The sequence below is a fragment of the Glandiceps talaboti genome, chromosome 1 (genome assembly GCF_964340395.1).
Source record: "Glandiceps talaboti chromosome 1, keGlaTala1.1, whole genome shotgun sequence".
In the NCBI taxonomy this organism is placed as follows: Eukaryota; Metazoa; Hemichordata; class Enteropneusta; family Spengelidae; genus Glandiceps; species Glandiceps talaboti.
The window spans coordinates 6,083,785-6,110,300 of record NC_135549.1 but is presented as its reverse complement, the minus strand read 5'-3'; the positions used below and the strand labels follow the sequence as shown (position 1 = coordinate 6,110,300).

Sequence of the window (26,516 nt, the reverse complement as noted above, 5' to 3'; positions counted from 1 at the left end):
CTACAAATATAGCTGCCATTCAGTAAAAAGTGTCAAACACAACGCATGTGGTTAATATTTTTCTGTTCTGTGTAACTTTTAAACAAAATCCAAAAGAAATTGGCTGTAATCAACTACCACCAAGTGTCTGCATATGCAAGAAAAGGATTGATTTTGATAAGTAAGCCTGAAGGTCAAGGTTAGTTCAAAGGCCAAAGTCGGGTGCAAAAGTAATGCATGTTTTTATTTTCCTTCTACTGTATTATCTGTAAACAAAGACTAAAAGGAAGTGATTGCACTTAACACCACAGAGAGTGGGCTATGTGCAAAAAATAGATTAATTTTGATATTTCACTCGAAATGTCAAGGTCATAAAAGAATGCGTGCACCTTGTAATGTAGGGTCAACAGTGAATGGAGCTGGGGAATGCAGACTCTATGTATTGCAGTTTTTGAGTATAGTAGTAATATATTTAACTTTATATTTGATTTTTAACTACAAATATGAACACCATGCTTTCAAATTTGAGTAGGCCTCGAAACAAAGTGACGCTCATGCGTTATATATACAATGTAGTAAGTCAGCTTTAAGCCAGGTTTGAAAAATCAGTTTGCACGTCAGAGATAAAGATGTGCACGGACGCACAGACCGAACACATAGCTATAGCACCCTTCCCTTTGGGCATTACCCGAGCGGGACTAAACAGATTACTGTTCGGACTGGGCCGGACGACAAAGCTTATCAAACTTATCGACATGATTGAGTAGACCTTTTGAATAAGGTTACAGATAATAAGAAGACACACCTCTTTAAGCTAACAAGTGTGGGTGAATGATCTATAACATGATAACGCGATAATCCAGATTTTTTGTAAAGTCGCAAACCAATAAAGCACATCACAAATAAATAAATGAATAAATAATAACATAATGGATGAAAAAATATATAAATAAATTAAATCACAGTCTAGTATCTGATAATTACTGTACAAAATTTGCATTATCACTGATATTTACCAATTATGCATTGATTTTCATCTAACAAATCAGCTTTGAAATAATTGCAAAGTGTCATAAAAGCCGATATTTTATGGAGAACAGGATGGATGGGACCACGAGCATTAGGGAAATGGGAAACAACTCACTCACTCACTCACTCACTCACTCACTCACTCACACACACACACACACACACACACACACACACACACACAAGCTAAGGGGCGACGTCAAAAGATCAATGTTTACAAAAAACTTAATTGCTTTAGTTTGGTGGTGGGGGGTGGGGTTTGGCCAAATTAATTTCTCAACCGTCAAAAACGATTTAAAGTCATACTTGGCAAATTTAGTACGATTTCAAGGCTGCTTTTACCTTATATATAACACTGCGTACACTCGGTCCGATTTATCAGCGGTACGGGGTTCAGCTTTCAAGTTTGCTGCAAAATAGTTATCTGGGAACGAGGTGGGTACCCAGCGTGTGCGTACGCACATTTCAGTTGGCGTCGCCTCGAGACACGAAGGGTTTGGACGGTGAGGTACATTTGGTGAGTTCGTACAATTTTCTGGTCCACACAATGGACATTTATAAATGCCCTTCGAACGACTTTCAGAAACTAACAAACAAGATTTGGGAGTTAAATATAAAAAAACAACAGGGCAAATCCCGGGCCGATGTACAGGAAAGCGCAACAAGGTTGTGGCATGCCAAATACAAAAATGACCGTCGGTCATTAGCCGAGTTCATGTCCCAGGAGGTCGAGTCGAAACAATCTATTTTGAAACATTTTTCAGTTAAACAAAAATCATCCGATCAAAGTGTTGCTGATGAGCCTACATCCAGTCATGAAAGGTCTCCCATTTCAAATGCCGCAGGACAAGGTACATGCCCAAAAGCTACGAATACCAGTGGTGTTCGTTTTGATCAATCATGACAGCATACGTTTAATACTGAGAGCAGACTGCAATTGATTCGGAGTTTTCTTGCTGATTTAGAGCCCAATCCTTCAGATATTTTAACTACTGATGTTGTCAATGCCCCAACTTTCATCAGCCCTTCAGTGTTGTTGTGTTCTGTTGGTTTTTAATAAAAGTATTTTTTCAGAGTTAAAATGGTTTTCTGTTTTTATTTATAATTCAGTAGTATATTGGTACGTTGTTTGAAAGTGGAAGTATACAGTATGAGTGACAGAGTCTGAAATGATTTTCAATTTTAGGTCAGTTAAGTTAGATGGGGGGTGGGGGGTCTGGGACCTAACTTAAGCAATTAAGTTAGATATATTATATTGAACTTTTGATGTTGCCCCTAAGTGACACAGGTTTAAATTCAAAATGAGTCGTTCAGTATAATACCATGTCAACATCTTGTGACACTTAGGTAATGCAATTTGACATAAAGTTTGCGCATTATCAATTACAAAATGAATATAAATGGCGTTTATTTACATCTCCGATAAATTGTATGAGGGATTCCAGGTGCTACCAAAAGAACGTACAGTCTTCATTTTCCCCACACTTCAATGCGGTTGGAATGTCATGCATTCCTATAATGTGTGTAAAAACCACGACCAAACGGCTTTTTATTGTCCAATTGATTTACCTCTCGATTATATTGTATGGTATTTTCTTGGGCTTTTACTGACCACTTTCTGTCAGAGTACACGATTATTGTTCTTTTTTTCATACGTTTTCATCTATTGTGTTCAAACCAGCCCTACACGTTTAGACCTACATTATTCATACATATACACTAACTTTGCTTCAATTTTGTAACCAAGCTTAGGCTGAGTGACCAAGTTACACGTATAATTACATTTCACATTTGTATACTACCGTTGTCAGCCACTTTGTTGGTTCATAGCTCAGTAACTATGCAGGATGATGCGGCGGGGGCGGGAATTGGGTGTGTGTGTGTGTTTTTACAGATCTAACATCCTTAGAGACAAGTTTACATGCGGAAGACATTGAATTTGTCTATATAAATGTATATGAATTCAATCAATAATTAACCATACATAAAATATAAGAGAATAGGCATGACTAGAGGTATGGCTCGGGAAACAAATTCCACATGATGATTGAAGTAGTCTGGTTTATTTCTAATTAAGTTCGATAAAAATTAGCTAGAGAAAATGACCTTTACACCCCACAGTGCACAGCTGCAAGCAAAGTAGGACTTTATCATCAGAGAGCATAGTGCCACCTTAGGTTCAGATTGTTGGCAACTCTCGGAATACTCCATTATATTAAATGTCCAAGTAATACATACATGCATGACCAACTCATATGTACTACCCTATCGTATACTCAGATCGAAAAAAACAAACAAACAATTTAGCAAAATACAGTAATGGCTAATTGGTCTATTTGATGGAACGGACAAGTACAAAACCAATCTCCTGTCCTTGCTGGAAGGTAGGTCTTCTCTTAATCATCATATTACATTATAACAGGACGTGTTTGTATGATGCGACAATATATATTCTCAAAACCCTCTAATTACTTTTTTATAGCACACACACACACACACACACACACACACACACACACACACACACACACACACACACAACCTTACAATTAGTGAGAATACAAAACCATCATTGAAGAGATGACATCTTACTATATTGGCTAGGAATATCATTCTTCTAGTCCGTTTTGAACTACACTGACCACATGTCTATCTAATACATTTGTAGAAATCAAATTCCAAAATTTAGCACCTCGATAAACGTAAGGAGATCAAAAGTCCAAGAATATTGTAATGTTTTACACATTTCAGTCACTTGCCGGTGTAGACTGAAACATATCTGTACGTCATTCCCAAAACCTACACCCCCCCCCCCCCTATATTGAGATTGAAAGGTCTCTCACTAACACCGCAATTAGTAAGAATTACTTTGGGCCCAATTTATAGAGAATGTCCAGTTTGTATTGATTTTCTCCATCACCAACTTCGGTTTAAAATACACTTACGCAAACGATGAAATTGAATATATCTGTTAAACTGTCGACCATGGCATATTTTAAACACTGCTAGAAATGCAATCCTGTGACAGGCATTCAGCTGGCCTGTCACAGACCTGATGAAACTGGTGTGCTGCAGACCTGATAATTGTTAGTGGTATACTACCTTGGCACATTTTGGAGACCGTTCCTATCAACGTGTGAATACATTGCTTTTTGATACAATGAATAAAAAAGCTTCTGTATTTAATAAACATAACAGAAATTAGGCAATAAAATATGTTTTATAACAATTTCATTTTACTATTCCAATGTCAGACCAATGTGGATCCACTTTCGATATCATATTTAGTGTTGATGACATTGACCTTCAAACTAGGTCACAATATTTCATCATGTAAAATTTCCACATTCTATTCCAGTCTTTCAATCCAACGATACCAAGTCCATTTCCTTTCTCTGGATTGCAACTGTTTGATTATGGTGAGATACTTGTACTGTTATCATAAACGTCAAAATAACTTTCCCTCTCAAATGCAGATATAATAAGGTTGATGACAAGGACCGAGAACGTTACCATACCACTGAGTTGGGTTAACGTACTTGCATCTTCTCTCTGCTTTTCGTCATTCAAATCTTTGAAAGTATTGGCGAGTAAAAGGAAACCATTACCTACTTGGAGGAGTAGTGATAATATGGCCAAACTGAACAACAGGTAGTAAAAATGTATCTCCGATTCCCCTCCGATAACAAGTTGTTGAATTAATGTACAGTTTCGTAGAATGAGTGCGGTGTCCAGGAGGCCTTGGGACGCTGTTCTTGTATGTGAGTAACGATTCAGATTGAATTTAGGCCCCTCTGTTTTCGAATCTGTCGCACGTCCAATTTCGTCATCTGATATTGACCTTGCATTCTCAGGAGTTTGCTAGGTGTAAACAAAAGGAAACACTCGACATAACATTGCTAAAATTGTCACGTTGTTCATCAAAGACGTCGCAATTTCTTTGAATTAAAAAACATACAGCTTGTGCAGTATTTTGATAACTCTCAGATCACTAGTACTATGAACAATGTATATGTCTGAAGTGTAACCTTATTATATCTGCATTTGATCTTTGAATTAAAAAACATACAGCTTGTGCAGTATTTTGATAACTCTCAGATCACTAGTACTATGAACAATGTATATGTCTGAAGTGTAAAAAAGTAATGCTTAAGTACATTTGTATTTACACCAAAGACAAGATTCGAAAAAAGTGGCAGTACCAATGTCGGTCCTTTATCAATGTAGGTCCTTTATTGTACCAATGTTGGTCCTTATAGCAAATGTAAACAGTGTTTTTGCCATACAAAATACAGATGTGAAATTAAAATATTTAACCCCATGTTCAGATTTAGACGACTGATTTGTAGTTTAATCATAGGTCTACGTCTATGGTCCAGACAATTAAAATTGAAAGCGTGAAGGACCTGTGTAACAATTTGTTTTTCTCTGGAAACGTCGGTAGTCAAATTCGTTCCGGTTTCTTAAGAATTATGTGATAGTAAACAGAGGGAATGGTTTCGAAGAATTTTCAATCTGATTATGTTCAACTTCTCATCAGGCTGTTTCCCGGATCAGACGATAAATTATGATTAGTGTACAATGTCAGTTTTCCACAAGCTGTTTCCCGCCCGTAGAGATCAAACGACAATAAGTGTATATATAATTTTGGCTGTCCCATTTCCCGCCAAAAATAGAAGTCGCCGTGTATGCAGACAATAAGTATAAAATATATCTACACAATTAGTTACGTATGATATAATTTTTACTTCACAAGATTGGCAGTCGAAGAGAAGAGGATTCTTAATTATACTCACTGCCATTCTGACGTCACTCAGTTGTGTCTTTACGCAGTAAAATTATAAGAGAATTCCGACTTCAGGACCATATATTAGACATTATACAGTACGCCCTAGTATTGTATGAAATATCGTCACCTACACACCCTTTCAATATAATTACAACCATCATTTTTATTTTCGATAATTTTAGATCGTGCAGTTCAGCTGAATACCTCGGTGATCATCTGACCTCTGACCCAGGCTCGGGGTTTTATGGGTTTTCTGAATGTGTATTCGTTCATAGATGTAGACAGAGATGTATCTCAATTTAAATCTATCTTGTTCAACTTACGTTTTCATCTACATATATTCATTTAATGGTTTTTTTTTTATTTATTTCAAGACGTCATAAATTTAGTCTACGAGATTGGGTCATCGATTTACTCCTTGATTCGTTAAAATATTCACTTCATAAACTGGGCGCGACATGTATTTAGAGACCAAGTCGTTGATAAGCTGTATAAAATCTTTCTAAGATAGGCCCTAGGCCCTGTGACAACACCAATCGACAGAAAGTGAACGCCCACTTTTTGTAAGAATTCAACCGAGGTTAAAATTGTATAAAAATACCCGGCATTGATTACTAAATTAAGATATGTGAAGATACCTGGGATTGAAGTTTTTAAAAACAACATAATACACAAAATATAGAGTACTTTTTCATATTTGAGTGAATGAGTACAACTCTATACTCTTCATTACAGAGCCTTTTATTAAATTCCAAAAGGGGAAGGCCGGGGGAAATCAGGCTTGAGATGTTGCGTAAAATATGACCCATAACTCATTCGTGCTAAAACGTAACCCTCCCGCAATTTCCTTTCGCTAAAACATGACCCTCCCCCAACTCCTTCGTACTAAAACATGACCCTCCCCCAACTCATTCGTACTAAAACATGACCCTCCCCTGTTAAAATATTTTTAAAATATGGTTCAAATGATGTCAGACTTGGAAAAGGACAGTAATCCCACCTCTGCCACCACGTTGAAAGTTTTAAAGGTATTGGTTATTTGCCAACTACTACCATCATAGTAAATTTGTGTGAATTTGGCACGGCATTAATCAATACCTGTGTTTGGATCTCATTGGCTAAGCTGAAGGCTAGAACATAAATCCTAAACACTAGATGGGTACACTCTCGATATTGTCATGACCGTGGTCAAAATTTCCACAACATTATCCCTTATATCTTCGTTTTACTCCTGTGAGACTCACTGTGACTCCTCGCCTCACATTGCACATGACAATTATTTCACTACATGGTTGTCAGCAGCGATTTGATTGACATGGTCTAATATTTAATAAGGTACCTAACCCTAACCCCCCGACTTTCAGTTACCCGCCATCCCCTTTTCGTTACTACACTGCACACACACACTCACTCACTGTCCCTGTTCTATCAAAAACCTCGAGGTTGTGGTGAAGTAGAGAACTTTATTGCAGTATTACTAACCCTAACTCTAACCGACGTTAACATTATACTAGAATATGATTTTATTTACATATTTTCACTTGAGTGTAAAGCTTATAAACTCTGCTTGTGCCTCTCCGAGAAAAACTTTATTTTCTAACTATTTTGTAGATTGTGGCCTTCAAATGCCGAAATGGTAACGTTAATGACAGTGATGACGAATGCCAGGAGTCCATTAATCTTGGAAAGTCTATGTGATTCCTCTCTGTGTGCTTCATCCTGCATGTCCTTACGGAGAGAAAGAAACACCACAACGCCGTTGATAATTTGAAAAAGCACAGACAGCAGAGCAAAAGTTATCAACAGATAGAAAAAATTATCGTTCTTTGGTCCACTGAGTAGCAATTGTCGTATTAACGTGAAATTACGAGTCATGAGTGCAAAATCTGTCAAACCATGTGCAGCTGTTTTGGTATGAGAGTAAGTGGTAATGTTGAACTTTCTTTCAGATTTCACATCACTTTCGCCGTTGTTACTTGCAATTAGTGGAGAACTCCTTTCACTTTCGCCATTGTTACTTGCAATTAGTGGAGAACTCTCTCTCTGTGAGCAGTGGATCCGCCAGTAGGTCCTTTCTGCGAATTCAAATGAAGATAGATGTTGTTCAAGTTTAATTCGTTTATAAGGATTGGGCTCAAACTTGTCATACATCGCATATTTTCCAGCTTTTCCTTAAATTTTAAAGCTGTAATAACTGTAACTGAAGTGAGCATGAATGTTATCAATCATCCAGGTATTAAGTTAATACACACACGCACGCGCGCGCGCACACACACACACACACACACACACACACACACACACACACACACACACACACACGGACAGACAGACACACAAGGGATTATGTAATAAGCGTATTGACGCCCTCTCAAGTTGGCAGGTGCCTGAGTCCAGAGTGTCGCCAATTTCCCCTGGGGTGCATCCAATTTCGCATTCGGCCTTTGGCAACCCTCTTTGGAAAATCCAACGTGATAGACACAACAGGTATTTATGCTCTCTATTGATAACTCGATCTATTGTATTCATATGTAGCGCACTGATTGTGTTACACAAGTGTGTAGTCACTCTGTTGTCATTTTAATATTGATAATTTGTGGGGGGGGGGGGGGAAGGGGGGAAAGGAAAGTCAAATATCTATATATGTGTGTGTCATTGTGTGTCTGTGTATGGTTGTGTGGGCGTGCATAACTTATCGACCATAGTTGAGATAGTTTATATATAACAAGTGTTAAGTAGATAATATGTATGCTTGCCATGTAGACAGGGAATGCAGTCGTGCATGTCAATACATACTTTGACCATTTTACTGGTCAAGTATTTAGAAAATTACATCCAGTAACCATCTTTCGGTGTAGTTGTACCAAAGTGAATGTAAAAAAAACAGAGATGATGTCATCGAATTGATATGTTCCATTAGAAAATATTGATATTGTCCCTCCCCAACTAAACCATTTTCAGCCATTTTATTTCTTATTTCCCTGTGAATGGGTTATATTAAACAAATCAAATATGGTATTAAAGTGTTAAAACTAACTTCAGCTTTAATATGCATGGCTATCTGCCTGAGTTCAGTTGTCACTAGTATTCATAGGCTAAATGGAGTACACTCAACGTGTACTATTTTAATCCTTCACGTCACCGCATCTGCACATGTTCATTGGAAAATGAAACATTTACACATTTTTATGCACTTTCTAACTGCCAGCTGACGTATGACCCATGGCCTCTATGACCTCTATGACCTAAGAGCTTGTTAGGAGCGTTCTTGATTTCCAAATGGCGAACATGATTCCCATAAAAGTGTTATACTGTCCAATTACCAAGAGTTTATAAACAGTTAGTTGTTGATTTTCTATTGAATTATTCTCATAATGATAATGACACTTTAATTAACGTTTTCACTTTCTCTTCTTGTTCCAGTTAAACATGAATATTGGGGATTTCGAAAATGACAAACTTTATGAGCCAATCACAAATAGGCCGTTCGGGCAAACGGCCAAAAAATATGCTATATATTCGAGGGCCTAACGTGTTCAACACAGCCCGCTTTGTTACAAATCCAAGAGAGCTCCAGATAGTGTTGTATACTTATATTTATATTTCACTACCACTTAGAACTTTCGTGAACGTGTTTTGTGTTATTTCGGTAAAACTATGAGAGTATCAGTTCGTGTTAACGACAACTGGGTAACAGTGCCATGTGAAAGTGGTAAGAAAGTGCAATGGCTCATTGAAGAAGCGTTGCGGAAATCGTCAACCAATCTCGGTGCAGAAGTGTTGGAACTGAGAACTGCCCAGGGAAGAAGTCTGCTAGATCCCGACGATCTAATCGAAGACGTTCTTAGCAACAACGACTTCGTTACAGCAGGTAAACTTATTTTCATTTACATGACAGACTATTGACATATTCACAAATGTAAGAGTGAGAGTTCTTGCGGGAATACATGCCACATACAGCCACAGATAGCCACCGTTAACGTAGCTGGAAAAATCACAAACTGTCTATGTATAGACAGTTTGTTTAAACTTGTTTAAAACTTTGAAATATAATTTCAGTACTTCACAGTCTGTACATCCGCCAACAGCAAAGGGGACACCCTCCTGAGTGACGCATTTAGAGATGATCAAAATCCTATCTAAAGCGCAAAATTCAGACTCACACTGATCATCTACTTTGCGACGTGATATGACGTGACGAACTTTATAAAAGTGCTGACTTGGCAGTTACAGTAACACTAGTTTCTATCCAAGTTTCTAAAGCCAAAAGTTGCCCAACAAGGCAACGGTAGGTGGTGAGGTCTGGGTGATATACGTTTCAACTACCTGTAATGTGTCAATAAATTAAGTAGTTCCGACGCTAGTGATATAAGTATTTCATGAAATATTTACAAAGTTTTAATTGGCATAGGTGGGTTTAATGTTGACTATCAATCAATCCAAAAAAAATTATAACGCGCCAGGCTCCAGAACGAAAGTACTGTTCAATTGCACAAATAGGGGTAAATCCACACAAAATACTGTCTTAAGTTTGTTCTTGAAAGTGTACAGATTTGATGATTGCCGCATATACAATGGTGAAGAATTCCATAGCTATAGTGTAGGTGCACAGTTTGAAAATGCACGGCTATCGTATATATGTATTGGTCTTGAATTGGAAGTAGGAGGCTCTTGTTTGCTGAATGAAGGGAACGCGTCGCGTCGGTGTGTAACGCATTTAATCCCCTATACACGAAGGGTGTTGTAAAATGTGGTATGTTATAATAAATCATTTACTCAGGGTAATTACAACAGGCAGAAACGCGGTGAAATGTCAAAAAATATCAATTTTGATTATGGAATGCTTTATTTTAAGTACGTTGAGCGTAACGTAAACATACCAATCGCCTTTTTTTTGCAGATCACACAATACTAGACATGATATAGGTTTAAAACGTGACACATTTCGTAATTGCAATAAGTTTGTGTCCAAACATACCCTCGTAATAGTCAGCATTAATAACGTTTCTAGGAAATCTTACCACCACTACATATATATAGTGATACTTAGTGATTGGCAAGACATCAGATTTGGATAATGTAACATGACGCAATGCTAATTATGATTCTTAGTTTGGTGATCACGTAAACAGACGACTTCGTTTACACTGCGACATTCCGACCAGCAATTTATTTACTCCCACCATGCTACTCTCAATGTATGCATAAATGCCGATATATGTACTAGAGTACGTGGGTCATTAAACGCTTGTTAATGAGACTCAATAAAATCGCAAACCGACTTGAAAAAAAAAATAAAAGTGCAAAGTCTGGACACGTCACGTAATGAATGTTTCATTTCGTGTGTACGTGCATGCATACATGTAGCATTGAATATAAGTCATCTCCGTAGAGAGTACCTGTCCTTTTTACTGACCTCATTTCGTAATACCTTTATCACCAAAATAGTTGCGAAATAAAATGCAGCCAAAAAAAGCAACGCCCCCAAAAAGTTGGCAACACACGGATGTGGTCAAATTAACGTCACGCTTACTTTTTGAGGTCATCACGTCTGTTGGACAATCTCGAAGTATATCGACATTTCTTAAGCCATATAGTCTGCAAGTTGATGCAGTCTACAGCCACCTACGTGGTCTCGATTTAAAACACACACACACACCTCCCCCCCCACACAGCCAAGCGAACGTCGATTACACAACACATGACAAGCTAGTTCTACAATGAAAACGTAACAACCTACAGGAAGCAGTCACGTGAGACGATCATGGATGTCATAGTTACAGGATCATTTATTGAATCTTTGTTAATAATTCATCGGTAAATTGCCACTTTCATTGTTGCATTTGTGAGTAAATAAATGTGATTATCATTTTTTTTCAGAGCTAAAAAGTGTTGGCCAACAGGATGAAAACCAAAGTGTGTCCACACTGTCACAACAGCAACTGTATCCTTTACATGTAGCTTTTTCCTTCCTCCCTTTTTACGTCATTTAAATGTTGGTAATATCGAAAAGTATAATTATTTTGTCGGTGTGCGTATGTTTTTAAATGAAATTGTGGACCATCGTTCACTTTTTATCGTTCACAATATTTAATTATAAAATCACTTCTTACTGATATTGCTGACACTAATAACAATTGATTACCTTTGAAAGAGTGTTGTTAAAACGAATAATATGAGTGACAGTCAAACACATTAGTTTTCCTTGAAGTTGTATAACCAGTGACAGTGTATATGAAGAGCCTACTGAGGTAAATTATCAGTTTATTGTTTGTTGTAAAAGGGAAACATGTTTTGTAAAATATCATGCACGGTGATCATTAATGTATTCACATTCCTTGGTCCCTCGGGTGATGATCCAATCACACTCACGCAGACTTTCAAACTGGGGTCGTGCAAACATTGCCAAAGACCATTGTCCCATAACCTCACAATCAATCAGATCATGCAACCACTTATTTACTTTTTAAAAATCTCATTTTTAAAAATCTCAGTCCTGTAAGTACTGTAATCGACCCTCTCATTACAACAGCTTTCGGAATGCGAAGTTGACATAAACATGGACCACTCCATTTCTCTATGTATTACACCATGCCGATTGCGAAATATCGAAATGTAGAATGGTGAACAATTTTGACGTAAGCCGTGGCTATATTACATTGTAACTAAATCTGCCTACATCTTTCTTTCACTTTCTGTTTGTCACTGTTCACAACATGTGGTGCATTGCTCGCGTTGTTTCGTTCATGTTTTGATCAATTGCAATTTATTAGGTTGTTAAAACATTTGTTAAAAAATTAAGTGTATTGCTTCAATTTTGTCATGTCTTAACCCAACCAAGTCTAAAGAGTTAATAAATATATCAACATTCTAACACTGGTTTGAATGAACTCAATCAGCCAAGGAAGATAAGGTTGCGATTCCTAAGGCATAACAACTTTTGTTCTTATGTATATACCGAAGACAATTTCTCATGCTGTTGTGACAGTTGTCTTTTCCTGACACAATGTGATGCAAACTGAATAACCAACGTGAGGCCATTGTTGGGTATACATGGTTGGTAAATTAGAATAGTGTGTCAACTAACAATGCATATCTTAACAATGACAGGTTCTAAAGTTAGATGGTAACTCACTGTCCACTGAGCAGCTTGTGCAGCTTGGTAAAGGAAAGTACAGAATAGAGGTAAAAACCAAGTGCCATTGTCTTCCCCTTTACCTCTTAGTACGAGAATTTGTATTTTACGAATCGATGGCTGTGTGTCATGCCTGTATTTCTAAGTCTCTCGTTGTAATAATTTGTACGTAAGCATCTGTCTGTCTCACTTTCCGTCTGTCTGTCTGTCTGTCTGTCTGTCTGTCTGTCTGTCTGTCTGTCTGTCTGTCTGTCTGTCTGTCTGTCTGTCTGTCTGTCTGTCTGTCTGTCCGGGTGTGTTTGTGTGTGTATGTATGTATGTATGTATGTATGTATGTATGTATGTATGTATGTATGTATGTATGTACGTACGTACGTACGTACGTAGGTAGGTAGGTAGGTAGGTAGGTAGGTAGGTCGGTCGGTCGGTCGGTCGGTCGGTCGGTCGGTGTGTGTGTGTGTATGTATGTATGTATGTATGTATGTATGTATGTATGTATGTATGTATGTATGTATGTATGTATGTATGTATGTATGTATGTATGCGCGTGCATGTGCGTACATGCATGTGTGTGTGTCAGTTTGTTTGTGTGTGTGTGGGGGGATCTTTATGGGTTTTTTTAATCGGAACGTCACTTCAAACATATTAATTAGTGACAATCGATACCGTGCTATCAGATCGTTTTGGCACGATCAATCAAATGAGAGATATTGTCTAATAGACATAGTTGTCTCCCTAGCCTAGTCATATTTGTACGTGGTATGTCTGCCTAACACATTCACATAGGACAATTCGTGAATTATTGTCCTAAATTGGGAATTTGTTTATTTCTTTTATACAGTTGACTGACGAGTCATGGGAAAAAGTTCAAAAAGCAAAGGACTTTCTGGATAAAATAGTCAAAGACGAAAAAGGTAATAGTCAATACCAATCGACTTTGTAATTTTGTTGAATTAACCAGAAAAGAGTTCTAAAAAAAAGATGTCTTCAGCTGGATTTTCCAGGCATTAGTTGTCAGTATAGAAATAAAACAATCAATCCATCAATCAATCAATCCATCAATCCATCAATCAATCAATCAATCAATCAATCAATCAATCAATCAATCAATCAATCAATCAATCAATCAATCAATCAACCAACCAATCAACCAACCAATCAATCAATCAATCAATCAATCAATCACTATGAATCAAACACTGACTGAAAAGATTAACTGGAGAATGCAAACGCTATTAAACCGGCACAAGAAGCATACTCCTCGTCACTGACAAATCCTCTACTTTACTGCTCAGTTGATCAATCAAACTTGTGGCAACATCTTTTCTTACAGTTCAGAGCTATAGAGGTGAACAGGTGTTGCCGTGAAGCGTATTCAAATTGAATGCTTCAATGCTTATTTCCTCTCCTATCGTACTTGGTTTAGTAAAGCAATTGTGTCAAGAGTGCATTTAAACTTTTCGACAACATTTCAATGTATGCTGGTGAAGTTTTAAATGTAGTTTTCTGAACGACTTAATGTTGGAAAGAGACGGATCGCGTAATTTTTCGTGATAGTCATATTATGTTTTCTTCCCACTTTTCCAGTTACCTATGGAGTTAATACTGGGTTTGGCAGGTTTGCTGAAACTGTTATCAGTCCTGACAAACTGAGGTATGACCTCATATACATGCCAACATTCATATCATTTCAAACCATTGTTAACTGTGTTTTTCTTTCACTTTACTTTATGGAGTGGTAATCAATTACTTTGTATTTTTGACTCGATGCCAGAAGATTTGTCAATTGACACTAACTAGGCTGATGTACGATTGAACTGGTTGTATTAAGTTGTACAAATGTGATTGTGAATTGACCATGTAGACTGAGTTTGCCCCCTTTCTCTTTACAAGGAAAGACATGAAAATAAATTTATCATATTGGTTTATCAAGACTTTAAATTATCTTTATTCGTGCTTTCCATCTTTCAGTTGTTAGAACTAACAAAGTACAAGTTATCATTCAAAAAGTGGAATTCTAGCATCACCTCTTTCTCGATGAATGCCATGTACAAGAATGGCTTGAGTGTTGAAGGCATGAGCATAGTTTCGCATCCGATGCCAGATTAGGTATCATAAAATTGGTACGTGTTTATCAAGCAATGTGTCAAGTGGACTCGGCCTGAAGACACGGTGAGACTGTTTTCCCCAGGAGGTCAAACGTTATATTTTCATATTTCAGTGAGTTACAAGAGAATCTGATTCGGTCACATTCAGCAGGAGTTGGAGAGCCTTTGTGTCCCGACAAGACACGTATGCTGATGGCAATACGAATAAACGTACTGTCCAAGGGACACAGTGGCATCGCAAAAGAAACATTGGGAAAATTCATTGCTGCCTTCAATGGTAATTACAACCTTAATTAATATATATTTTTGCGTCTTTTTCGGGTTTAGGCGTGTTCACAAGATAAACTTAGTGTTTACAGGTTGATATCTAACACACTTTCTTGTTATTCAAAGTGTACATAGCGGCAATAATCAAGAACACCTAGAGCTTTAGTTATCTGTAAAATTTAGTCCCAATAAACCTTGCAATAACGAAGATAAACTTTCGATCACCAACATACTAAATAGAATTTTTCCGTCGACTTTTATTTTCAAAAGTTGTAGTTACTATGGTATAGTACAGATGATACATAATAAGAATTGGTGTATGAAGTGAACTGCAAAATAGAGATCATTTTAAAGAATGATGGGAAGTAGTAGTACATGTCAACTAATCTATGCTGATGCTTCATTAATTTCCACACATTAACTTAAGCTTTGTATGTGTGAGTACTTTTACATGATACATGTCGATCTCAATAACGAATTTTTCTATATTGCTAAAACAACTCTGTAATCTTTCCATAGCTTCCTGCCTACCCTACATACCAGAGAAAGGCACTGTTGGCGCCTGTGGAGACCTGGCTCCCCTGGCTCACTTGGCACTTGGGTTGATGGGTGAAGGTAAAATGTGGAGTCCAAAAAGTGGTATGATAGATGCTGAAACTGTAAGTTGAAAACAATGTAAAAAACCATTTAAGCATGCTTCGAGAATCATTACCATATATCTACGAATTATAAAAGTAATGGATCAATGATATGCAAATATTATGACCTTCTTTGCATACAAGGCAAAACATATACTCTTGAGACTATGAGGCCGGGTGCAAGAAAGTTACAGTTGTCGAAATTATATATTCATAAATTACTATACACACATTAGATTGATCAAGAAGTACTGTGGCAAATATAAAATTAAAGTGTCTAGTCACCAGAAATAGTTCATTGCAATGACCATTATTTTTTCTGTCCAATGTCATGTTTTCATAGGTACTGAAAAGTCACGGGCTAACCAAGATTAAACTTGGCCCAAAAGAGGTAGGCACATACAATTTATCAGCATGTTATATAATAGACAGTTCAAGCATCGTTACTGTTGTCAATTCCAAACAATTTTGCTTCAAATCTGTCACATGTTTTATTCTTTGAGCTCTGCTATTATTTGTGTTCTACATGTAAGTTGGCCAGGAAACCAGTAGATATAAATGAATACATATTACCTGATACATGTACGTTTGCGTATTTATGCCAGTCTGGATATGAACAAAACTATGCTGACATTAACCCACACGTGCAAAGTAACAACATCGTAACTTGAAATATTTCTTTCAGGGTCTCGCCCTGATAAATGGTGCTCAGCTGATTACATCGATTGGAACATTAGGTATGACGAATGCTTGACTTATAATCAAATCGAAAATACGGGAATTCAACATATTTTGATGACATGTAATAGCATCAATTAATGAACACGTGGTTCCTCAATACTCATATATAAGAACACATGCGGAATGGTGAATCATAGCAAATAGAGAGGAACATTTAAGATACTCTATTAGGAAACAGTAGCACTGAGTTTACAAATGTAAATCATTCGAATAAATCATCTTGAGAACAGATCATCACCGTGTTACAAAAAGGAGATATCAGTTTAATAATGTATTTTAGATCAAGGTTGACATCCTAGAGATATATCAGGATTCTAAATGGTGAAAAAGTAAATGTTATATGGGATTACATGCTATGTAATCTCAATAACATATGGATGCCTGGTGAAATGAAATGAAAGCTAAATCCATACCAGTTGCTGGTAATTCCCATTCACGGACGATTTACTCATATATAGTAAATATTGTAGAATACTTAATTCAGGACTCAGCCTGCAGTGTTATCAAGAAATTATTTGTTGACAAATTTGAGCTCCATCCATAGGATACATTATGATTTTGGATAAAGTACCACGGACGTAAAGGTTCTTCAGATTACAAAAACTGAAGACATCAAACATATGAAATATTTCCCCCTAAACGCATGCTACAAACAGTGTTGAAATCCCTTCAAGCTAGCTGGGTATAGTGTCCAGTAGAGACCGTACGTAGACTGCTATGTGTTCAGAATCAAGAGTTGTGCTTTTTTCAACTATTCCATGGAATTAGCCTGGATTTTTTTTCCATGTTATGAACCCCTCCCCCCCCCAAGTTTCTATCAAAAACTTCTTAATTCACTAAAATAAACAAAATAGAGTACTGAATATTTCGTACAGTGTACTAGTCTTGAAATGTGATGAGTAATTGACAATACGATAACATAACTGTGAACTGTATGTGTCCTTTCGTTTTGATATCATGTCATACGTGCACAAAGAACCGTGTGCGGTGCCTCATTGGTGATTGATTTTTTTCATTATCGGCTTATTGTTCTATGTGATTTTGTAGAGTTTGACTGTATCCTATAACTTTTGTGAAATATAGGGGAAAGAAACATCTAGTCATTAATTTTAAAAATACATAACGGGATATATATAATATATACATGTATATTTTAAAAACATAGAAAGGTTTGTTTTCACTTTCACATAATACTGTAAAAATGTGATGAGTAATTGACAATACGATAACATAACTGTGAACTCTATGTGTCCTTTCGTTTTGATGTCATGTCATACGTGCACAAAGAACCGTGTGCGGTGCCTCATTGGTGATTGATTTTTTTCATTATCGGCTTATTGTTCTATGTGATTTTGTAGAGTTTGACTGTATCCTATAACTTTTGTGAAATATAGGGGAAAGAAACATCGTCATTAATTTACAAAAATACATAACGGGATATATATAATATATACATGTATATTTTAAAAACATAGAAAAGTTTGTTTTCACTTTAACATAATACTGTAAAAACACTAATTAAGGGTGGGTATTTAATTTAGCGAATTACGCGAACAGCAAAAAGTCGCGAAATTAATCATATATATGTATAACATTTGTTTAAAATAGAAAGATTTGTGTTTTCACTTTTTTATAGTACTGGAATAGTAACAATGCTATCAACCATCCGTGCTCTGTTGAATACCGTATAGCAAGAAAAGAACCGAAAGTCTTTACGCTATGACTACACTTTTTTAAAAATAGTTTTGAAATAGTAACAATGCAATCAACCATCCGTGCTCTGTTGAATACCGTTGTCATATGTATAGCAAGAAAAGAACCGAAAGCCTTTACGCTATGACTAACACGCAATGATTAAAAATGTATAAATAGAAATGTTGTAACCTGGCACAACGACAGTTTAAGATGTTTTATTGTATTTGGTAGTATGAATAGAAGGCGACTTCACGGCATCTTCGAAGCCATTTTTAACTGGCCATCTAATAAATAGTGACACAGGCATATCTACATGACAATGAAATTGGTCGCATAATAATTTGATTCAATGATTTTATCTTTTGAAATAATTCTTAAACCCTGACATTGGACAATGATTTTATCAACAGGGAAAAGTGTAAAAATAATGTGTCCTCATTTCGCTCTTTTTACAACATTTCAATATGCTTGCGTGAAATTTCCATTCACTTGGCCCCGAGCCAAGTCAGGCAAGATGTAAGGTTTTCCACTAATACCAGGTACTTGTAGCCAGCCGTTCAGTGGGACATTATAGATCGTGTGTTTATTATAATGTCAACACACTTTGCAAAACAACTTTCGATTTGAAATAAGGTCGCCATCTTATTCGTCATTAGCATACCAAGCAACGTGTACACGAATACTTAGATGACTAACAATGTTCTGGTTGTAATTTATTGAAATATATATCTTAATTGTACTTTTGACTCCTCGAGACATAGTATCGAGTTCTGGAAATTGTATCTGCTAAAGTAATCCTGACAAAAGATATTTTTATAACAGTGTGAGTGGTCTAAATACTTGCCAGTTGACTACTGTAAGCCCGAGGCATGTATTTACATGTATTTACATTGTTCCCCACTATAATGGTCAATATACAGTTGAAAACCCCCCGACGTGGTCACCTTATATTATCATATCCTCTCGATAAAGACGTTGGTACAGAATGTTAAAGTTCAAGAAATCCATGCCTATACATTTTAATTGTTATAAATGCGATTAATTCAGATTTTCACCTAAGCACACATCTTTCGCCAACTTGACCATTACTCGTTGTTGTTCTCAGGATTTGTTGTGTAAATAGACATTGGGAACTTGTTTTGATAAATGCTGAAATCGAGCTAAGTTCAAATTATGTTTTGGAAAAGGATGAAAAAGGAATTAAAACAAAAGCGGGATGGAGCTATCTGTGTCTGTACATATATCTCTAAAGTGGGACGGTGTAGAGCATTGGCCATTCGTGATGGATGTTTCCTTAGCGGTCAAACCTAATCTGATTTTGTTCATATCTGAACAGTAACCCCAACTCCTTAGCTTAGTTTATACAAAGGTGCGTCTTTTGTTCAGTCAGTCAGTCAACTGTTCTACATTGTTGCCCTAATATTTGGTTACCTAGATTTGTACATGTAGATTTGGAACTCAGTTAACAGTTATTTATGGCTGACTCTCACAAATCCTAAACAGCAAGTACCACCTATAAATCTTTACAAATACACAAAAGACCACATTTCTGGCAACATTGGCCATGGCAATTTTAATGTTTAATATCTCAGAAAAATACAAGAGCAAAGACTTTCCTCACCCAGAAAAATCCCTTATTCGGTAGGATAATCACTATCAGCCAACCCACTTTACAATAATCAGATAAGGTCAAAGGTTACAGTTGGCCAAAAAATCAGGTTGAAAAGGATAGTATTTCACCTTGTTTCAGGTCAAAGGTCACTGAAACACAGTTGTACAAATTAGACTTATGTATGAGTGACAAAGTTCAAGATACTTCTGACTTTATATTGGTTAGGAAATGTTTAACCTTAGGTACTTGAGTGAGAAGAGCAAATTCTTTACCTTGCCTTCAGGTCCGAAGTTGCTGCAAGAGGGTGAATTGCCTCAGAGTTTTTTCAAATGCCGACACTCCCCTCTCGGCGAAAATACCTAATGCTTTCGTCTACCACAAGAGGGCGTCATTCATAAAATAGATTAATACTTAATCTTCCTGTATTACTTTGTTGGTTTCTTTTTAGCACTGGAAAAGGCTGCGGCAATAGCAAGACAGGCAGATGTGGTTGCAGCTATTACATTAGACGCCTTAAAAGGCACAACAAGAGCCTTTGATATTGGTAGGGGTTGTTACTATTCACTGAATGTCACACAGTGTTTCTAATAGTAAGAAAACACCAACTTCTTCAAACACATTTCGACTGCACATTTCAGTCTTGTTAACAATGAAATTTCAGGTATTAATTTTCGATCTTTGATCGTTTTACACAGTGGAACTTTTGTTGTCTTTGGAATAAAGGTCCCACTGTGTATAACGATCAAATTGTATTACCACTGTATAACATTCCCTCCTGGTTTTCTGATACCCGTAATGAATGAATGAATGAATGAATGAATGAATGAATGAATGAATGAATGAATGAACGAACGAATGAATGAATGAAAGTGAAAGTTCCTTGCAAATTTCCTCTATCTTTAATCTTTATATTTCAATAAGCGAGGATAGCCAAATATTGGCTTATGCATTCAATTGAATAATGGCTGATAGACCCTCCACATCAAATGTCAAACAGCCAGACACCAGACAACCTATTAGTCTAAAATGTGTACGGTACTCAACTGTGTTGAGATATGTTTGATTCATATATAGTAGAGTTGACTAACTAATGAACCATAATGTTATCAATGGTTCAAGTTGATATTATTATGTTGTCGTAACCAGATCTTCATGGAGTGAGACCACACAAAGGTCAGCAAGAATCTGCAGCCACATTTCGTGCTTTGCTTCATTCTGAATGCCATCCATCAGAAATTGCTCAACACTATGAGACATGGAAAAGAGTGCAAGACTGTTATTCCGTCCGATGCTCTCCCCAAGTAAGAAATCCTACCTACCTAATGACACTAGGGTAACGATTTATAAACAAACAAACAAACAAACAAACAAACAAACAAACAAACAAACAAACAAACAAACAAACAAACAAACAAACGAACGAACGAACGAACGAACAAATAAATAAATAAATAAATAAATAAATAAATAAATAAATAAATAGATAAATAAAAAACATACTAACAGTATATATATATGCATTCCAATACAAGTCATATGAAAAGGCATTGCATAGTTGGGTACTAACAGTGTACAACAGACGTCTTGATTCACTTTCGATTTTGTCCGTTGCAGGTTCATGGAATTGCAAGAGATACGATTGATTTTGTAAGAGGTGTCCTTACAACAGAGATCAATAGTGTGACTGATAATCCTGTATCCTTTAATCAGATGTGCATCATTTCACACGTCTATTTAATATGTGTTTATTTAATTTCTACTTTAAACCTTGGATTGGAGTTCAAGAATGAATGATGGCCATACGAAAAGAAATAAAAAGATCGATCGATAAGATGTAAGTCTAAGAAACTCCTTAACATCAATTGCAAAGATTGTGTTCCCTGATAGGCAAGAAATTATTTCTGGTGGAAATTTCCATGGAGAATATCCAGCTAAGGTGAGTGTAATGTATTAAACTAGTGGAACTTTCCACTGGAAATATCCTCCTAAGGCGAGTATGATACATGTATAGCAAATGGAATTTCTATGGAGAATATCCAGTCGCTCCCCACCCCCCAATATCCAGCCAAGATGCAGAAAGTGTAGGTAGTTGGAATTTCCATTGGGACTTTCCTGCAGAGATGACATTAGTACAATTAGTGGAAAATGGAGAATATTCAACCGAGATGAGTATGAAGTAGCTAAGGGAAATTTACCTCCAAAATATGTATGATATGGCTGGAAATGGTTAATGCATGACAATAAAGACATGATAATTAGTGCGTTATTTGAAAAGGTAGGAGTCTTCTATGGAATTCCCGGAGTTTCATGCCAAGATATGACATCCTTGCTTTATCAGTACTATCTGATTTCATTTCCATATTTGCTTCACACGTTTGCGGAAGTATTCCCACGAAAGATTCCTAGTTTTGCCATTCAATTTTATTTTTCTTCTTCGATACACGGCATTTTAACTGGTAATTAACACCAGGATAAAAATATCAAAACAATATTTAAAGCAATTAGAAATCAACCCTGCATTATTCGTAGAATCTTCAAGGAAACAATATATTTACATAAACATTATCAATAGTAGAATACTACAAAACGTTCGCTACAATAGTGTTATTTGAGGTGCAACCGTCCTTGTAATTACGCAGTGACTGTGAATAAATATGTACAGGCAACTTCATCTTGGTGTTTTTAAATAAATGAAATGAAAACAAAATGACATCTTATTATATATATGTATACAGGTGTTAGACTATTTGGCGATTGGTGTTCATGAGTTAGCAAATATCAGTGAAAGAAGAACAGAGAAGCTGACCAATGCTGGTAAGTATACAGGGAGGACGTGCATAAAAATATAAACAAGAACGGTATCATGTGTCATTCCATTTCCACAGCAGAAGTTTAAAATACAAGGTTGAGCTACATGAAACATTATTCTTAAAATGTCCCTAAAATGTTTATCGATAAATAAAACGGTCCTTTTTTTTCTGACAGACAAGTCTGGCATTCCCCTGTTCTTGGTAGAAGAAGGTGGTCTGAATTCTGGGTTTATGATTGCACATTGCACCGCAGCAGCCCTGGGTAAGTATGGCCACAGTATGTGATATGAAAATTGTTTGAACTATCATTTTACTCAAAGTTTTTAAAGGCATGAATGAAGTGCTTCGAAAAAGACTCACTGCAATAGATGATGATTTTGGAATCTCTAGAGTGCATGTACAATGTCATTCTTTGATTGTCAGTGCGACTAAATCCTCAAATTCTAATCATTACATTCTGCGTTTACGACTTCTAACTCCTGTGACATCGAGTACAGATCCCACAAAATCAACCCATATTTTCCCAGTCTAGTTACTCGACTTGATCTAGCTGATAGATTATCTGTTACCTTTACAGTTTCAGAAAACAAGGTTCTGACGCATCCATCGTCAGTGGACTCATTACCTACCAGTGCGGGTACTGAGGATCATGTCTCTATGGGGGGTTTTGCCGCCAGAAAGGCTCTCTCCGTCGTCGAACATGTTGAACAAGGTAAATAATCTCTATCGAGCCACTTCTTTTGCAACCGCAAACATGAATAAGTTAGCGTTCTCATAGGAACGTGTACTGTGGGTGTATATCTAGTGTGTAATTTTATGTAATATTCTATTTAACATTTAAATATGTTGGCGAATTTTATAACAGTTACTTGTCTTTTATCAAACTTTACTATCCAAATTACAGTTCTTGCCATTGAGCTGCTAGCTGCTTGTCAAGGTCTGGAATTTCGGAGATCTGAGGACGAGAAGAGATTGAGAACTACAGCCCCATTGGAAGAAGTATACAAGATGGTACGGGGAGTGGCTAAGTGAGTAATCTGAACCGACTGTAATTTAAGATACAAAATTTGTGCGCCACTTATATTTTACAAGTTTTTGTTTGTAATATTTTGGTCTTTACAGTAAATCATAATATAAGACGTATATTTTAAAACATTAATCCCTATATGACATGGTAGGTTGTATTGTTTTGTCATGCTACTTCTTCAGGATGAAAAATATGACAAAGGAATGTGTCACAGTGTTTATATTGTCATGGTGTTAGCATGTAAATGACACTATTGTTTAATTCTCAAAGACATGTATGTAAAAAACCAAGACAATTCCATCGAAATGCAGAACATTACAATTAATTTGCATATGTTTATGGGTGGGTATGTGTGTCATTATGTATGTATGTACAGTATGTATGTATGTATGTATGTATGTATGTATGTACTTAAAACTATTTACCTTGTTATCAATCAACAGGCCATGGGATAGAGACCGTTTCATGGCTCCTGATATCGATGCCGTCACCGAATTGCTGCGAGAAGAAAAGGTATGAAGCATCAACTTATTAATTTGCTTTACAGCTGCTTTCTTCAATCGGGATTACTTTGTGCACTGAACAGATCTCGTAAAATCTGGCTGAACATACGTGATCTCTTCGAGTTGGTCCTACCCCATCTCTTCATGTACTATCACTTTTTCAATCTATCCGTGACTCAGTTTACGAACGACCATATACTGTGACATTTAACACATAGTTTCGATTCTATTTCTACAATGGTCTAGAGTACTTATAGTAAGGATATGGAGAGGAAACCCAGTTATACGATATTTCCTTTTATTTCGACATGGTGATTCACAAGGCAAAAAACAAAACACTAACATTTTAACACAAACAAAATTGATATACATGTAAAGGTATTTGTAATTGAGCATGAAATGCAATGTCAATTACCTTACATTATTTCGATGATTGAATTACAATGAAACTTCTGATGACTTCATATTTGCTATGATAAAGCGGTTTACTTCTTACAATACTAGAGTATATTTATGTCTTTTCCTAGGTATGGAAAGTGGTCGAACCATTTATTGACGACTACAAAAAGAAAGCTACAGTGCAGGCTGCTGCAAAATAGTTCGCATGTAAAGGAGTTGACAACACAGTATTGTTCCAAAATGACCAATGGAATGACCTGGAACAAAATGTTATTGATGACATTCTATATATACCATGAGTGGTGACGGAAACGTGTAGTTGTGTAGTCACTTGTTTAATAGACTAAGTGTGGATTATTTTTTCGTAAATGTTGCATGACGATTATACAGAACGTTTCTAATAACCTAGCAAAGAAATACTTACAAATATTGGTAGTGTTATGCAAATATAAATGTAGTAAAACAATCTGGATACAACGAGAGTAAATTTAAAATTAGTAGTGACGTGGTAACTTTTCATCACATGTTATAGTGTTAACAATGTAAGGGTGCTGTTGACATTTCACTTTTCAAATCATGGTTATTTAGTCTAGTCTCTATATCCATCGAGAGGTATTTGCATCAACAACCATGTGTATAATCTAGGACTATATCAGTGGGTGATATAAAGACACATTTTAAATGAAAACTCGGTATTAAGCTCTTGTTTAAATTTTACAATGGCGAGATAGACTTGTGCCCGATTCCTTGAAAAGGCAAACTTTTTATGGTTAATCATGTACTCTATACGAAATGAGCTAATTTAGTTTGATACTCCTGGGTTCTTCTCATTATTCAAAAATAATACATAATAAAATCATGTCATCATAAATTTTTTATTCTAAAAGCACAGCTTATCAACGTCTACATATAGTTTTTAATAGATTCTACAACGGTTAAACAAAGAGTTCCGGTACTCATAATTTGTCATAGTTTACAAATTATCATAAACACTCACACTCGTACACGCTCTATGCAAATCGAGGTCACGGTGGGTCACTAGTCCATACGACGTGACAGGATCTAAGCAAATCATTGAAGGTTGTATGAAAACGATGTGTTTTACGAGTGGTTCTAAGATTTATATTGGATTGTGCATATTTTAACCTTGCGATATTATGTTGATACTTAATGTGTGACTCTTTGATTTTTTAATGACATTCTTTTGTAAAGGACTCCAGTAAATGCACAGAAAGCACGGATTAAGCAAATATTAATTTGTAGTTGGAATTGAATCCTAAATAAAATATCTTATCATAAAGCTGAGTTGCCTCCCATCATAACAACCCAAAGTTTTACAAAGTAAGATAGTAGTAATAAGGGGCTACATCTCAAGGTGCTTATAATCTGACGTGTCAATAGTACATCAAATGACAACTTATGGTTACTGTGAGTATGTAAATTAAATGCATCATTTATTGTGATTGACACTTTATGCTATTTACATTATGTAATCAGTACATTGTTGTGAAGCATAGAACGTGCACCACCTGGTGGAGGGTCTGTGTGTGAAACATTAACTGTCAAGTTGTGTTGCAAATAAAATACACGTAATGTGCAGAACAATGGTGTGTGTTTGTTGGATATAATGCACGCCTACATATCCCCACCTCCTGATACTAAACCCCGCTTACATACCTCAATTTCGGCAAGGACAGGCCAGTCAGGAACAGTTCTGTTCATAGCTAACAATGTAACAATTCCTTGGTAGTCACTGCAACTGTCTTTACAAGCAAGGACCTCAC

At 36.3% G+C, this 26,516-nt stretch overlaps 1 protein-coding gene across 1 annotated transcript; it reads left to right on the top strand.

Moving 5' to 3' along the window:
• Positions 1-9,330: 9,330 nt before the first annotated feature.
• Positions 9,331-26,327, top strand: LOC144432647 (histidine ammonia-lyase-like). Its single transcript, XM_078120916.1, has 20 exons — positions 9,331-9,668; positions 11,678-11,741; positions 12,021-12,048; positions 12,908-12,982; positions 13,774-13,846; positions 14,520-14,586; positions 15,154-15,317; positions 15,827-15,966; positions 16,289-16,336; positions 16,631-16,682; positions 20,442-20,537; positions 21,140-21,294; positions 21,608-21,688; positions 21,864-21,929; positions 22,729-22,807; positions 22,979-23,065; positions 23,381-23,515; positions 23,708-23,831; positions 24,274-24,343; positions 24,861-26,327. The coding sequence occupies exons 1-20, from the start codon at positions 9,455-9,457 to the stop codon at positions 24,930-24,932; spliced, it is 1,890 nt and encodes a 629-aa protein (XP_077977042.1). The 5' UTR covers positions 9,331-9,454; the 3' UTR covers positions 24,933-26,327.
• Positions 26,328-26,516: the final 189 nt, after the last annotated feature.

Bases quoted from the DNA above. Each gene is read 5' to 3' on its own strand.
- LOC144432647 (XM_078120916.1), top strand. From the start codon at position 9,455: ATGAGAGTATCAGTTCGTGTTAACGACAACTGGGTAACAGTGCCATGT. The intron at 21,930-22,728 runs GTGAGTGTAATG...ATATGTATACAG, and splicing joins ATGGAGAATATCCAGCTAAG to GTGTTAGACTATTTGGCGAT. The intron at 24,344-24,860 runs GTATGAAGCATC...GTCTTTTCCTAG, and splicing joins AATTGCTGCGAGAAGAAAAG to GTATGGAAAGTGGTCGAACC.